Raw genomic sequence first — 16005 nt, 5'->3', positions numbered from 1 at the left:
GTAAACATATATCCACTAGTAGATCTGGAATCTTTTATGTCAGATATCCAATTTGCATATGTGTATCGTTCGATAGCTGTTGGATGTCTGCCATAATGCAGTCCATATTCTCGCGTGTATCTCACATACCTTAGCAACCTAGTAATACTCTTCCAGTGTTCATAACTGGGTTTACTAGTGTATCTACTTAGTCTACTCACAACATGTGCTAATTCAGGTATGGTACAACTCATTAGATACATCAGACTGTTAATAATTCTTGAATATTCCACTTGATTAACACTGTCACCTCTATTTTTACGTAGATGTTGACTAGTGTCAACTGGAGTTCTAGCTATGCTAGTATCTCCCTTAGAAAATTTTTCAAGAATCTTATCCACATAGTGTGTTTGACTTAAAATCAAACCACTTTGGGTTCTTGTGATCTTGACTCCAAGAATCACATCTGCTAAACCCATGTCTTTCATGTCGAACCTGGATTTCAGCATATCCTTCGTAGATCTTATTATCTTTTCATCACTACCAATGATAAGCATATCATCAACATATAAACACAAGATGACATACCCATGAGTGGTGCTTTTCACATAGATACACTTATCACACTCATTGATTCTAAAGCCACTTTCCATCATGACTTGATCAAACTTTTGATTCCATTGTTTTGGAGCTTGTTTTAATCCATATAGAGACTTAACAAGTTTACAAACCTTGTTCTCCTGTCCCGAGGCAATGAAACCCTCAGGTTGCTCCATATAAATTTCTTCTTCCAACTCCCCATTTAGGAAAGCAGTTTTCACATCCATTTGATGAACTTGCAGGTTTCTAATAGCTGCAATGGCAAGAACTAATCTAATGGATGTTATTCGCGTTACTGGAGAATACGTATCAAAGTAATCTAGACCTTCCATTTGTCGATAACCTTTGATTACTAGTCTTGCCTTGTATTTATCAATATTGCCATCAGGTTTCATCTTTCTTTTAAAAATCCAGCGGTAACCCAGTGGCTTGCTGCCTGGAGGTAGATCCACTAGTTCCCACGTATGATTTTGTAAGATAGATTCTACCTCATTTTTTGTGGCTTCTTTCCATTGAGGTCCCTCAGAAGAAGTAACCGCCTCTTAGTAGGTTTTAGGCTCACCTTCCACCACATAGGTGTAAAAATAATCACCAAATGATTTTTCAACTCTAGCCCTCTTACTTCTTTTGAGTTCTATCTCTTCTTCCTCATATTAAGCTTTTTCTTCCTCTCGAACAACTTCGTTGTTTGGTAAAGATGGGCTTTCAACTTCCTTGTTCAAACAAGGAAATACATCTTCAAAGAATGAAGCATTCCTTGATTCCATTATGGTATTCTTGTGTATTTCAGGATTATTAGAATCATGCACAAGGAACCGATAAGCACTACTACTTTGTGCATACCCAATGAATACACAATCCAGTGTTTTAGGACCTAACTTGTGTACCTTAGGCGGTGGTACAACAACTTTAGCTAGGCACCCCCACACTCGTAAGTACTTATATGATGGCTTTCTTCCCATCCAAAGTTCATACGGTGTTTCATTCTTTTCTTTGCGATGCATCTTATTTAGAAGATAGTTAGCCGACAAAATAGCTTCCCCCCACATTGACTGGTTTACACCCAAACTAATTATCATGGCATTGACCATTTCTTTTAAGGTACGGTTCTTTCTTTCAGCAATTCCATTGGATTGAGGTGAATATGGTGATGTGAATTCATGACGAATTCCATTTTTCGCACAAAATTCAGCATAGGGAGAAACATATTCTCCACCCCTATCACTTCTAACCACTTTAATTCTCTTGTTGAGTTGATTCTCAACTTCATTTTTTTACAAGACAAACTTTTCTATTGCTTCATCTTTACTCTTAAGTAAATATATGTAGCAATATTTCGTGCTATCATCGATGAATGTAATGAAGTATTTGTTCCCACCTTGAGTAGGAAATGACTTTAAATCACACACATCAGCGTGAATTAAATCAAGAGGTTCGGTGTTTCTTTTGATTGTTTGGAAAGATAATCTAGTTTGTTTGGCTTCAACACATGTGGGGAATTTGTGATTTGAGTCAATATTAAGTTTTGGTATGTATTCTAGTTTAATTAATCGCTTAATAGAATTGTAATTTACATGTCCTAAGCGACAATGCCAAACATTTGAACACTCAAGCAAATAAGCAGAACAAGAACTTGTATTATTCATTTTGTTTGTCACCATTACATTCAATTTGAACATGCCATTCAAGGCATATCCTTTTCCCACAAACATACCATTTTTTGACAAAACAAACTTGTCCGACTTAAACACTAGCTTAAAACCAAATTGGTTTAACAAACCACCCGACACTAGATTCTTACGAAGTTCAGGAACATACAAAACATCCCTAAGCTTCACTTCTTTCCCCGAAGTCATTTTTAGAATGACATCACCAACACCTTTGATATCCGCAGTAGCTGCATTTCCCATGTAGAGCTTTTCACCATCTTCAACTTCTTTGTAGGTGTTGAAAACACTCTTGTCATGACACACATGATGAGTAGCCCCCGTGTCAATCCACCATTCCTTTGAATTTGTATTCATGAGATTCACTTCAGAAACCATAGTTGTGAGATCAATTATCATGGCCACCAACTCCATGTTATCATTTACCATGTTTGCTTGACGGTTTTCCCTCTTAGGTTGCGGGCACTCCGAAGCCTTGTGACCCGGTTGGCCACAGTTGTAACACTTGAACTTCTTCTTGAAAGTTCCTGCCTTGGGGCCTAGGTTTTTGCCCTTAGCTTTCCCTTTGTGAGGTCCCTTGATTTTGCTCTTGGAAGTTTGACCAGCTTCCACCATATGAACCTTAGAAGATTCAACTTCACTGCCTTTCTTCAAGGCCATTCGATTGTCTTCTTCAATGCGAAGACGCACCACCAGGTCCTCCACAGACATCTCCTTTCGCTTATGCTTAAGGTAATTTTTGAAGTCTATCCAACCAGGAGGAAGCTTTTCAACCATTGATGCAACTTGGAATGACTCATTAAGATCCATCCCTTCTGCATTATTATCATGTATGATGACCTGAAGGTCTTGGACTTGACTCATAACAGATTTTGAGTCAACCATTTTGTATTCCAAGAGCTTAGCGACAACATGCTTCTTAGTTCCAGCATCTTCTGTCTTATACTTCCTTTCTAAAGACTCCCATAGTTCCTTAGCAGTTGCAACTTTACAATAAACATTGTAAAGTGCATCAGTTAGCCCATTCAACACATAGTTGCGGCACAGAAATTCTGAATGCTTCCATGCATCCACTGCATTCACAGATTGAGCATCAGCCTGCCCCTCAACAATTACAGGAGCAGTTTCTGTTAGGAATCGAGCCAGGTTCAAGGTGGTCAAGTAGAATAGCATCTTCTGATGGCACCTCTTGAAGTTCAAACCATAAAATTTTTCAGGTCTCTCAGCATGATTAGCCATGATGTTTGGAACCGGTGCATATAGGTTCACAGCAGGGGTAGCACCAGCAACAAGAGTTCCAGTCATTATGAAAGAGTCGTAACGACAGTTAAATAGATTACAGGAAAAAATCGATACAAAATTGATTTAAAATGAATGAACAGAAAAACGAAAAGGTTTAGAACAAAGAATAAATCTGTTTAAGACTGTTAGTGTAAGGACTTCGTTTTCCTCTTGAAAGTTTCTTGTAAAGAAAAAGATTAGTAGAAAACGTGGTGGTTGAGGCTCGAGTTGGACTCGATTCCCTTAAACAGATTCGTCGTCTGTTCCCAGGGTACAACAACCTTAACAGTGGTGTATTGCCGAATATTTCGCTTGCCTGAAAGAGTCCCCGGAAGCAGGAGAAATGATAGTATTTTCATTCGTATGTTGAATGAGATGGTATGAAACGAGGGTAGCGCGTGCCCGAGTTTTCGGAGCTGCATTCATGTCTGCAGGTCGTGCCCATGCACAAGTTCGGTGTTTTTGGTCTACGAAATCCAAGATTTGCACCCCCCTTGCATGCGGGTAGGAATTATAGTAAAACCATAGACATAAGCTTGTAAGCCTTTCATGCATTCAAGCTTATAAACCTTGTTGAGTTTGGTATTTCTACCAATGTTGGACTCATTCCCACATTCATCCCTTTTTGCTAAATTTATTTTCAAATACCCTTCTTTGAGTATCGATATCTCATTCACATATACTCCATTTTGGACATATAATATATCGTTTCGAAGTCCTCGTGGAGGAGAACACAAACCCACTTAGAGTTAGTTATATATACAACATATGTATATATTTATATATGTCCAAAGTTAGTAAAAATATAAATATTTATACTAAATTTTCCAACAAAAAGAAAATACAAAATTTACGAGGCATTTAAAACAGTATTCTTAAAATAAATCTTTCCACAACTGGACGTTTTTTTTCCATCATATAACAGTGTGAAGCGGTTCTTCAAGACCGCTCACTAAGCATGGATGTTACATTTTGAATAGCAAGAAAATACAGTAGTAGAAGTAGAAGAAGAGATATTTATACAACAAAACCATAATCGACCCTTAGTGACACCCTTTATTACAGAGTCATAACCAACAAAAATATGAGCGATACAACGAGCGATACAACACAAAATGTAACGGATAACTAAACTGAAGATTTTAATATCTTTATTAATCAATTTTAGATATAGATCATTCAACCCCTAAACTTTGGTGATTAATTTCAAATACCCTTACTTTTTTTCAATAATTCTCCACATAAATGAAAATTGATTTATATATTTTCAAGTTATCTAGATAAAATCCCGTAGCTGAAACAAACATAAGATAAGTAGTTGTTATCCTTTCATTTTTCATATGATATGCTTCTAAAATTCGAGAATACCTATATATCATTGTAAAAGAAGAGCATTAAAGAATTCAATATATTATTATGTTTGTAATCCAAAAAATATGCCATTGATATTACTTCCCATTTGAAATTCCATTCAACCTTAGTCCGGTACGAAATAATGATAGAATCATTATTAGCTTTTATAACTTAATCCATGGTGATATGATAAGAGAACATTAAACTATACCTTAAATTTTAAATTTAGAATACTTATCTTTTCATCCCCATTCCTTTCAACTTGGTGTTGAATGACTTAATGTTTATATAAATTCTTCACTAAAAGCTTATATATTTACTAGTTGGGGATAATGATTTAAAAGGGTAATATTTTTTTGATTTGTATATATTTTGTTACTGAGTTTTTTTTATTCATATTTATCCCCTTCAACTTGTTAAATTGTACACATTCAGTCCTTATGACCGACTACTCCAGGTTAGCCAATAATGACTTAATACGGTAATATATTTCTCATTTTGTACACATTTAGTCCTTAATTTTTTTTGTTGCAAAATAAGTCATTTTTGTTTTTGTACTCATACTTATGAATTATTTCTTTATGTTTTTCTTACGACATCTTACGTGAGACAATCATTAATGAGGTGTTTGGGGCTTTTGATGCTTATGTCCGTCGCGATCTCGACTACTTGGTTGTTTAGGTCATGTGTTCTGAATGTCATCACTTCTTCATACGATCTCGGATTTAGCGATCTTTATATCCATGCGTTTGTATTTTGGTCTACTATAACTTTCGTTTAGATTACTCCTGTTAAAAAGTAATATATTTTTACTTATAATCTTTATATCCATATGTGTTTTATGAATGCATGTATGAAATTTTTTTATAAAATTGTAAGTAAAAATATATTACATTTTAACGGGAGTGGTCTTAACGAAAGTTGTAGTAGACTCAAAAAACGAACACGTGGATATAAAGATCGTTAAAATTTGATATCGTGTGAAGAAGTTATGACGTTCAAAATGATGGGTTTTAGGTAAAACAAATAAACTAGAAAAACAATTCCTAAGTTCACATGCAACCTACTTTGGATCTATGTTTTAACTATTGAACATATAACTTTGAATTGCAAAACAAGAACCCTAGAGGAGAGAGGCTATTTTCGAAAATAGTAAACTAGGGTTTAGGAGTTACATACCTTTCAATTGTTATAGCAAACAATTGATAATCCTCTTGATCTTGATCTTGATCTTCTTGGAAGCTTAGCACCACAAATGTAATGCCTCTAATGGAATCACACCCAAGAACTAGCAAGAAGGAAACTTGGAGGAGAGAGGATGGAGAGAGTATGCAATTTCGGCCTTAGGGTTTCTTCCAAAGAAATCAGTACACAAAATGTGAGCCAGGAGGCTCCTTAAATAGTTGAGGGAACTAGGGTTTAGGGAAAACCCTAGTTATCCTTTGCTTAGGGCCTAAGCAAGACCCAAGGCCTTATCTTGGAGCCCTTGGACGAATTCTCTAGGGTTTCCCCTAGGGTTTTCGTCCACCCCCTTCCAAGGGGGTTCTGGAACCTTCCACTCAACTATTAGTTAATTGCAAACTAGTCCCTACACTTTATAATTAATTCTTTTAACCCCAAAATTAATTCTGATTAATTTCTGGCTAACAATTAATTAAACATAATGATTTCTAATTAATATATTAATCCATTAACATATTAATAAATCATTTATATTAATTTATTAATCTTATAAATTAATATCTCTCCTTTCATAATTTCCTTGTCCAGTTGCTAGGTTGAGGGCAACCCAAAAGGACTGTGCTGCTGTCAATTCAAGTACATACCAATTATAGTTATGGGCTTAGACACCTAATCCAACAGTCTCCCACTTGGATAAGTCTGTAACTATAATTGCTAGTATGCCTTCTAAATTTGACCAGCAAATTGTAGCTTCCAAAAAGCTGCTGCCGAACTCTGACCCAGTCAGTTATGTGTCCTAAGATAAGTGATCATATAATCCTTCGTTCTGCTTGATATCCCCAGACAAAAGACATGGAATGTAATCAATCTGTTTGTCCGGAATCTATGTTTCCTGATTCCTGATTTGTGATGATGTAGGACTTCTAATCGAACACATCAATTTAGTCCTGGCTGGGCCCAGCACATAAGTCAACACCAAATCATCGAGGGGCCCACAGATATCGCTTTTTCCTGTTAGGGCAAAAGGAACGAATAAACGTTGACTCATATGCTTGTATCTTTTACTCATCAAATTATACATGACAATACGTTTTATAACACCAAGTTACTGATGCGTTTTCGTATCACCAATGCACAACCGACTTGTAAATTACAACTCATATATCTTCGTTTCAAGATTATAAGATATTATCGTCTCAGTATTACTCGTGATGAATTCCATGAAGTAATACTCTGAGCGAGGGTTTATCCAATACTCAAATCTCAATTTCTGAGTACTCATGAACATTGCAGCAATTCTATTGCCATGTCTATCCTTAGACAATCTGCAATCCAATTCATGACAGTCTTAATTCACTACTTACTTCCAAGAGTACGAGCGACTGTGGAGTTTGAATAATCTCATTATTCAGGAAGTAAAACATGCAAAATATGAAACACAATAATAAACAATTGACAAAAGGTAGTAGCCAAACTTATAAATAATACTTTATTATTTAATCACCAAAAGTCAATTACATTTACTTTGTTACAAGTTTCAAAAACTAATCTATCTACTAAAACTAATATCATCTTTCAGTCCTATGCTCCGAGCATGCTGAATATGCTTAGCCCTACTCAGACCCTTTGTGAGGGGATCTGCTGGGTTATCTTCAGATGACACCCTCTTTACTATAAGATGGCCTTCTTCAACTCTATGTCTGATGAAATGGTACTTTCTGTCGATATGTCTGGTCTTACCATGATCTCTCGGTTCCTTTGTCAAGGCAACCGCTCCTTCATTATCGCAGAACAGTTCCATAGGCTCCTGGATGGTTGGAACAACTCCGAGATCCCCGATGAAGTTCCTCAACCAAGCTGCTTCTTTCGACGCTTCACTTGCTGCAATGTACTCTGATTCACAAGTAGAATCAGCCACCGTATTTTGCTTGGAACTCTTCCAAGTAACTGCTCCTCCATTCAGTAAAAACACCCAGCCCGACTGAGAACGGAAGTTATCTCTATCCGTCTAAAAGCTGGCATCACTGTAACCATCTACTCTCAAAGTATCACTGCCACCAAGCACAAGGACCCAGTCCTTTGTCCTTCGCAAATACTTGAGTATATTCTTAACTGCTATCCAATGAGCTCTACCTGGGTTTCCCTGATAGCGACTGACCATGCTCAAAGCAAATGCCACATCAGGGCGAGTACATGTCATAGCGTACATGATCGATCCGACAGCGGAAGCATAAGGTACCCGACTCATGTCATCTATTTCAACATCTGTACTCGGGCATTGAGTCTTACTCAATTTGGTATTGCTCTGGATAGGTAGCTCTCCCTTCTTGGAATTTTCCATACTAAACCTCTTTAGTACCTTATCCAAGTATGTGCTCTGACTAAGTCCAATTAGTCTCTTCTTTCTATCTCTCAATATTCTAATCCCAAGAATATAGGCAGCTTCTCCAAGGTCTTTCATGGCAAAACACTTTCCAAGCCAAGACTTAACTTCTTTCAAGGTTGGAACGTCGTTACCAATGAGTAATATGTCATCGACATACAACACCAGAAAAGTTACTATACTCCCACTAGCCTTGATATACACACAGAACTCATCTTCACTTCTAGAGAAAACCAAACTCTTTGACTTTCTCATGGAAGCAAAGATTCCAACTGCGAGATGCTTGTTTCAATCCATAAATGGATTTCTCAAGCTTGCACACTCTATTGGGGAACTTTGCATCAACAAAACCCTCTGGCTGACTCATGTAAACATCTTCAGCCAACTTCCCATTAAGGAAAGCAGTTTTGACATCCATCTGCCAGATTTCATAATCATGAAAGGCAGCTATGGCGAGCAATATCCTAATAGATTTAATCTTAGCTACTGGTGAGAAGGTCTCATCATAGTCAACCCCTGGGGTTTGAGTGAAACCTTTTGCAACCAGTCGAGCCTTGAATGTGTGCACATTTCCATCCATGTCTGTCTTCTTCTTGAAGATCCATTTGCACCCAACTGTCTTACGACCTGGTGCACTATCAACCAAATTCCAAACTTGGTTGTCATACATGGACTTAATCTCGCTGTCCATTGCCTCTTTCCACTTGGAAGCCTCTGGGCCTGCCATTGCTTCCTTATAAGTGACTGGTTCATCTAAGTTTACCAGTGTTCTGTCACTTATGAATGTGTCACCATCTGAAGTAATATGAAAACCATACAACTCAGGTGGCACACTTACCCTAGTGGATCTTCTAAGAGGTAATGAGTTATCAATTGGTTCAACAGGAACTGTTTCCTCTGGTTGAGTGCTAGTGTCATCTAAGGTTCCCTCATTGGCTGACTCTTGAATTTCTTCAAGGTCAATAGTGCTCCCACTGTCCTCTTTGAATATGAGCTCTCTTTCAAGAAAGACTCCTCTTCGTGCTACAAAGACCACGTTTTCACTAGGCCTGTAGAACAAATATCCAAAAGACTGCTTTGGGTAACCAAGGAAAACACATTTCTCACTTCTAGCTGCTAGCTTGTCGTGAGTCTCTCGTCTTACGAAAGCTTCACAACCCCAGACTTTAATATGTGCTAACGAGGGAACTTTCACTGTCCACATTTCGTGAGGTGTTTTGGCAACCTTCTTTGTAGGGACAAGATTGAGGATGTGGGCGGCTGTCTCTAAGGCATACCCCCAGAAGTGAATAGGAAGCGAAGCCCGACTCATCATAGAACGAACCATGTCTAACAAGGTTCGATTGCGCCTCTCAGCTACACCATTTAACTGTGGTGTCCTAGGAGGAGTCAATTGTGAGACTATCCCACATTCTTTCAGATAGTCGTTAAACTCGATACTAAGATACTCCCCGCCTCTATCGGATCTAAGTATCTTTATTTTTCTGCCCAATTGATTTTCGACTTCATGCTTAAACTCTTTGAACTTTTCAAAAGTTTCTGACTTATGCTTGATCAAGTAGATATATCCATATCTGCTATAATCGTCAGTGAAAGTCACATAGAATCGATTAGCATCTCTTGTAGTTGATCTGAAGGGCCCACACACATCCGTGTGTATGAGATCCAACAGACCTTCACCTCTTTCACAAGACCCTGTGAATGGTGATTTTGTCATCTTTCCCAGAAGACAAGATTCACACATGTCATCTGACTTTAGGTCAAATGATTCCAACACTCCATCCTTTTGGAGTTGGGCTATGCGTTTCTTGTTGATGTGTCCAAGACGACAATGCCACAAGCATGCCTTGTCTACACTATTAGACAAGTCAATATTAAGTACACTATTTCCTAGGCTATCAACACAAGTCACTGTTTCATACACACCATTACAAGGTAAAGCTTCAAACATAAAAACACCATTCTTATAAACAGAAATTGAACCATTCAAATCATTAAAAGAATATGTAAAACCTTGTCTGAACAATGCATGAAATGAAATAATGTTTCTCGTCATCTCAGACGAATAGCCACAATTTATTAAATCTAATCTAACATCATTACTAAGCAGAAGCTGATAAACTCCGATCTTGGTTACTGGTGAAGACTTTCTGTTTCCCATGATCAGGTTTATCCTTCCTCGCTCTATCTCCTCACTTTCCTTTAGACCCTGCAAATCAGAACAGATATGAAAACCACATCCTGTATCAAGGACCCATGAACGAGAAGATAATGAGTTATTAGTATAAATAGTGTAAATACCTGCCGAAGATGGCTTCACTTTGCCATCCTTGATATCTTGCAGATATTGTGGGCAAGATCTCTTCCAATGCCCCTTTTGGTTGCAGTAAAAGCAAACTGCCTCTTTTGGATCAGAAACATGGGGAGTGGAACCATTGGGCTTAGCCTTTGGGCCATTACTAGATGACCCAGCTTGAGCCTTGCTCTTCCAGTTTTGCTTGGGAGGACCTTTCCTCTTTTTCCCCTTTCCCTGTCCAATAGCCAAAACAGGGGCACTAGCAGGTGTGGAGGGTATACTTTTACCCTTCATCCCTGCCTCAGCTGTCTGCAACAAGTTGTGCAATTGGGCCAAGGTCTGCTCAGTATTGTTCAAATGGTAAGTTAGAATAAACTGACCATAACATTCAGGAAGTGAGTTCAAGACCATGTCAATGGCCAATTCCTCATCAAAGTGAATATTGAGCTTGACCAAACGCTCTATGTAGCGTTGCATTCTTTGCACATGTGACACAACCGACTCCCCATCTTTCATCTTGCAAGCCATGAGTGACTTGACTACTTCGAACTTTTCTTGACGAGCTCGCTTATGGTACTTTTCCATAAGGTCCTTGTTCATCTCGAAAGGCCAGTAGTCCTCATAGTACCTCTGCAGTTCTGGGGACATAGTTGCCACCATGATGCATGCCACTTTGGTAGCATCATCGTAATGTTTCTTGTAGGCAGCAAGATCTTCAGGAGTAGCTTCATTCTCATCAAGCTCTTTGAGCTCCTTTTCAAGAACATATTCTTTGTTCTCGAAACGAAGAGCCATCTTGATGTTGCGCATCCAATTGTTATAGTTTGAGCCATCCATAACGACTTTGGAGCATATATTGAGCAAAGAGAAGTTCTGGTTGGAGGAGGATGAAGCAGAAGTGTTTCCAGGAGTAGACATCTGAAAAGAAAGAAAGTTTTAGTTAGATTTCAAGATACCTTAATAGAATAACCCAAAGATATAATATCAAGGTTAGGATCCAACTATGAAGATTCACAACTTAGAAATGGGATGCCGATATCCAAGTGCAAATTTCATAAAGGTAGGTGAATGACGATTCACCAATTCCACCATTAGATGAAACAAACGAAGTGAAATTCCTAATTCTTTTGAGATATATTGAAACTATTCAATGGCATGTTTTAATCTCAGATTATGCTCTTCTATTTGTGACTGGGATGCCGAGGATCACAAACAAGATGTGAATAACCATGCAAATGTGCTTGGTAACCTCATTGTCTTTATCATTAACTATTGATGTGCTGGTAAACCACACACGCTCCATCAAAATGACAATTATGAGATACCCATTACTACTCTTTATTAGTGCCTTTTAGTGTGCTGGTTAACCACACACGCTCCACTAACGACCAATAAAGCATAATGTGCAATTTCATGGATTAGCATACTTTTCACATTTTTCCTAAAGTAACTAGAGTTGGGATTTTGAAAATAATGTTCTAGTACTTTCTTTAATATCATTATACTTTTAATGAGAAGTAGTTGTCCTATCAAATCCGTTCTGCTAACGACCCTCCACTAATCAAGGAAGCGGTGGGTGAGAGTGGACACCCATTCAACTACCATTTTATAGGCAGTTTCCTTATACCCCCCTTATAGATTAGCTTCGTGAATGAGGCATACTAGCGATTTGACTGACCATATTCTTATACATATATAATAATAAACTTTTAATTATAATATATATATAAGGTGTGTTTTAAAACATTTTAAAACTTCAAGGGTTTATAAATTTCGAAATTTAAGCTATTAAATTTAAATTTAAATAAACCAATTAACTAGATTCAATATTTATCTTTTAATTAACTATTAATCAAATTATTAAATCTTGTAAGGATTATCTAATTAAATTAATCCATTAATTTAATCCTAATCCTTATCCCTCTAAATTTCGAAAAATAGGGTAAGGATAATTATCCAATTAATCTAATTAAGTAACAATTATCCAAAACAAGAAACCCTAAAACTTCTAAGCAAATTTCGAAATTTACAAGGGAGGAGGCTAGGGTTTTCAAAACCCTAACCCTAATTTCGATTAGGGTTCTTTGGAGGCTAGGGTTTTCGAAAAAACCCTTTGATCCAAAACCCTAGAAATCGAAAAATTGGCCTTTAGGGTTTAATAGCTATAAACCCTAATTTGCAATTCAACAATTGTAGCAATTCAATTTAAAACAACAATGGCTCTGATACCACTGATGGGTTTTAGGTAAAACAAATAAACTAGAAAAACAATTCCTAAGTTCACATGCAACCTACTTTGGATCTATGTTTTAACTATTGAACATATAACTTTGAATTGCAAAACAAGAACCCTAGAGGAGAGAGGCTATTTTCGAAAATAGTAAACTAGGGTTTAGGAGTTACATACCTTTCAATTGTTATAGCAAACAATTGATAATCCTCTTGATCTTGATCTTGATCTTCTTGGAAGCTTAGCACCACAAATGTAATGCCTCTAATGGAATCACACCCAAGAACTAGCAAGAAGGAAACTTGGAGGAGAGAGGATGGAGAGAGTATGCAATTTCGGCCTTAGGGTTTCTTCCAAAGAAATCAGTACACAAAATGTGAGCCAGGAGGCTCCTTAAATAGTTGAGGGAACTAGGGTTTAGGGAAAACCCTAGTTATCCTTTGCTTAGGGCCTAAGCAAGACCCAAGGCCTTATCTTGGAGCCCTTGGACGAATTCTCTAGGGTTTCCCCTAGGGTTTTCGTCCACCCCCTTCCAAGGGGGTTCTGGAACCTTCCACTCAACTATTAGTTAATTGCAAACTAGTCCCTACACTTTATAATTAATTCTTTTAACCCCAAAATTAATTCTGATTAATTTCTGGCTAACAATTAATTAAACATAATGATTTCTAATTAATATATTAATCCATTAACATATTAATAAATCATTTATATTAATTTATTAATCTTATAAATTAATATCTCTCCTTTCATAATTTCCTTGTCCAGTTGCTAGGTTGAGGGCAACCCAAAAGGACTGTGCTGCTGTCAATTCAAGTACATACCAATTATAGTTATGGGCTTAGACACCTAATCCAACACAAAACACAAGACCTACGCAACCAAGCAGTCAAGGTCGCGATGGATATAAACATCAACTGCCTCAAACACCTCATCAATGATTGTCCTACGTAAGATGTTGTGAGAAAAACCCTAAAAATTCATTCATAAGTGCTGAATGAGTAGAAAAGGAGAAAAAAAAACTCATTTTGAAACAAAAAATATTAAGGACTAAATGTGTAGAAAAATATTAAGGACTAAATGTGCACAAAATGATACATATATTACCTATTAAGTCATTTTTTTCCAACTAACCTGAAGTAACTGGTTATAGGTACTGAATATGTACAGTTTATCAAGTTGAAGGGGATAATGTGGACGAAAAAAAAAACTCAATAACTACATATGTACTAATCAAAAAATATATTATTCATTCAAGTGATTATCCCTTACTAGTTGATTCATGAGTCGTGACATATGAGCAACATGAAGAACTAATCAAAAAATATATTACTCATTCAAGTGATTATCCCTTACTAGTTGATTCATGAGTCGTGACATATGAGCAACATGAAGAAACTTACTTCATGAAAAACGTTTTGAAACGTTACTCCATGGAATTTGTTCCGTGAGTGTCGAGCTACATTACTCTTGCTTTTTTTTTTACCGTTTAACGTTCTCAACACCCATGTTTTGAAACAGATCACACTCACGCTAAAACAAAAATTAAAAAAAATAAATAAATAACTGAAACTACACATTGTTTCATGCATGTAAAAGGATGTATTTATTTGCATAGAGTTGTGTATCACATGTGATGATGAGAAAGAGTACAAGCATAGATTTCTTTCCCCAAAATTGGGGTGTTTTTTGAGTTGGTGGATCCCACTCACTGTCAACCTCTGTGCTATAAATGCAAGTAAAACGTACACCTTTTAAGTAAACACTTTCACCACAACGTGCTACACTGCCAACTGCTTGACTCTTATTTCATCTTCTTACTACCCACCCTATCCTTATATATCCCCAACTCTTCGTTTCTTTTCAAACTCTTCCATCATTACATTTTCGTACACCCCTTTGCATCCTCCTTATAAACAAACAAACAAGAACATATTTCAAAGAGAAAGTATATACACATATATACACACATACAACCCTAATATGTATATGTGTGGTGGTTCTAATAATGCCATGGTGTTTTCCATGCCATACGATGGAGAGTCACCTACTTCCTCCGCCGTTGATTGTACGCTTTCTTTGGGTACGCCGGCCACTCGTTTAGCCGGAGATTACGAGAGGAACACTCACCATGAGAGAAGGCCCTCTTGGTCCGCTAGTTTCTGTTGGGATATTTTACAAAACACGACGGCGGTGGTACCTTCACAGAAAGCTAACCTTGGTGGTGGTAATGGCGGAACATCCGCCGCCGGTGACCCTTTACTCGCTAGGCGGTGCGCTAACTGTGACACCACTTCCACCCCACTTTGGAGGAATGGCCCCCGCGGCCCTAAGGTAGGTTAATTTTTCCGGTGACCCGATTCCATGAAAGGTATTTTTAACCGTTTTGAAAATTTTTATGAATTTGAATCTGCAGTCGCTGTGTAATGCATGTGGAATCAGATTTAAGAAGGAAGAGAGGAGAGCCAACGCGGCGGCGACTGGTGGAAGCGATATGACGGAGATACAACATTACCAACCGGTGATGAACGGGAACCCGTGGCTTCACCACCCTCAATCTACCCATAAACTATCGTCATGCTATTCTCCGGCGGCGGCGGCGGCGGCGGTGAAAGGGAACGAGTTTAGGTTCATTGATGACGTGGACGACAGAGATTCTCCGTTTCTATCATGGCGTCTCAACGTTACTGACAGACCAGGCCTCGTCCACGGGTTTACGAGATGAAGTGGGCCCCGATTAGTTACATGATGACGTAGACTCTAATTTGATTTATTATATTTCCAGAGTAAAATAGTTTTAGTCCAGAGCATTACTTTTGTGATTACTAGTACTTTGTGCATTGGTACTCGTTAATCGGTTGTCGATTTCTGCTTTGGAAAAGGACCCGCTTTATTTATTTAGTTTAATTAATGGTGTCCTTTTTTGTTTATTCGGTCAAACGTATATGTTTCGGTCTCAAGAAATAACTTTTTCCCAAATGTATCTCATGAGTGAATTTAGTTTTATATTATTAAACTTTCTTTAATAATTTTG

At 37.5% G+C, this 16005-nt stretch overlaps 1 protein-coding gene across 1 annotated transcript; it reads left to right on the top strand.

The window, feature by feature from the left end:
- The first annotated feature begins 14726 nt into the window (after positions 1 to 14726).
- Positions 14727 to 16000, top strand: LOC145169085 (GATA transcription factor 19-like). The gene is made up of 2 exons (XM_079087659.1): positions 14727 to 15305; positions 15388 to 16000. The coding sequence occupies exons 1-2, from the start codon at positions 14955 to 14957 to the stop codon at positions 15694 to 15696; spliced, it is 660 nt and encodes a 219-aa protein (XP_078943785.1). The 5' UTR covers positions 14727 to 14954; the 3' UTR covers positions 15697 to 16000.
- Positions 16001 to 16005: the final 5 nt, after the last annotated feature.

The sequence above is a fragment of the Lactuca virosa genome, chromosome 4 (assembly GCF_052849685.1).
Source record: "Lactuca virosa cultivar CGN04683 chromosome 4, Lactuca_virosa_CGN04683_v6, whole genome shotgun sequence".
Classification (NCBI taxonomy): Eukaryota; Viridiplantae; Streptophyta; class Magnoliopsida; order Asterales; family Asteraceae; genus Lactuca; species Lactuca virosa.
The sequence above is the reverse complement of the archived record's forward strand: the minus strand, read 5'-3'. Positions and strand labels throughout refer to the sequence as shown.

Coding starts and splice junctions, on each gene's coding strand:
- LOC145169085 (XM_079087659.1), top strand. CDS start 14,955: ATGTATATGTGTGGTGGTTCTAATAATGCCATGGTGTTTTCCATGCCA. Junction 15,306..15,387: donor ATGGCCCCCGCGGCCCTAAG/GTAGGTTAATTT, acceptor TTGAATCTGCAG/TCGCTGTGTAATGCATGTGG.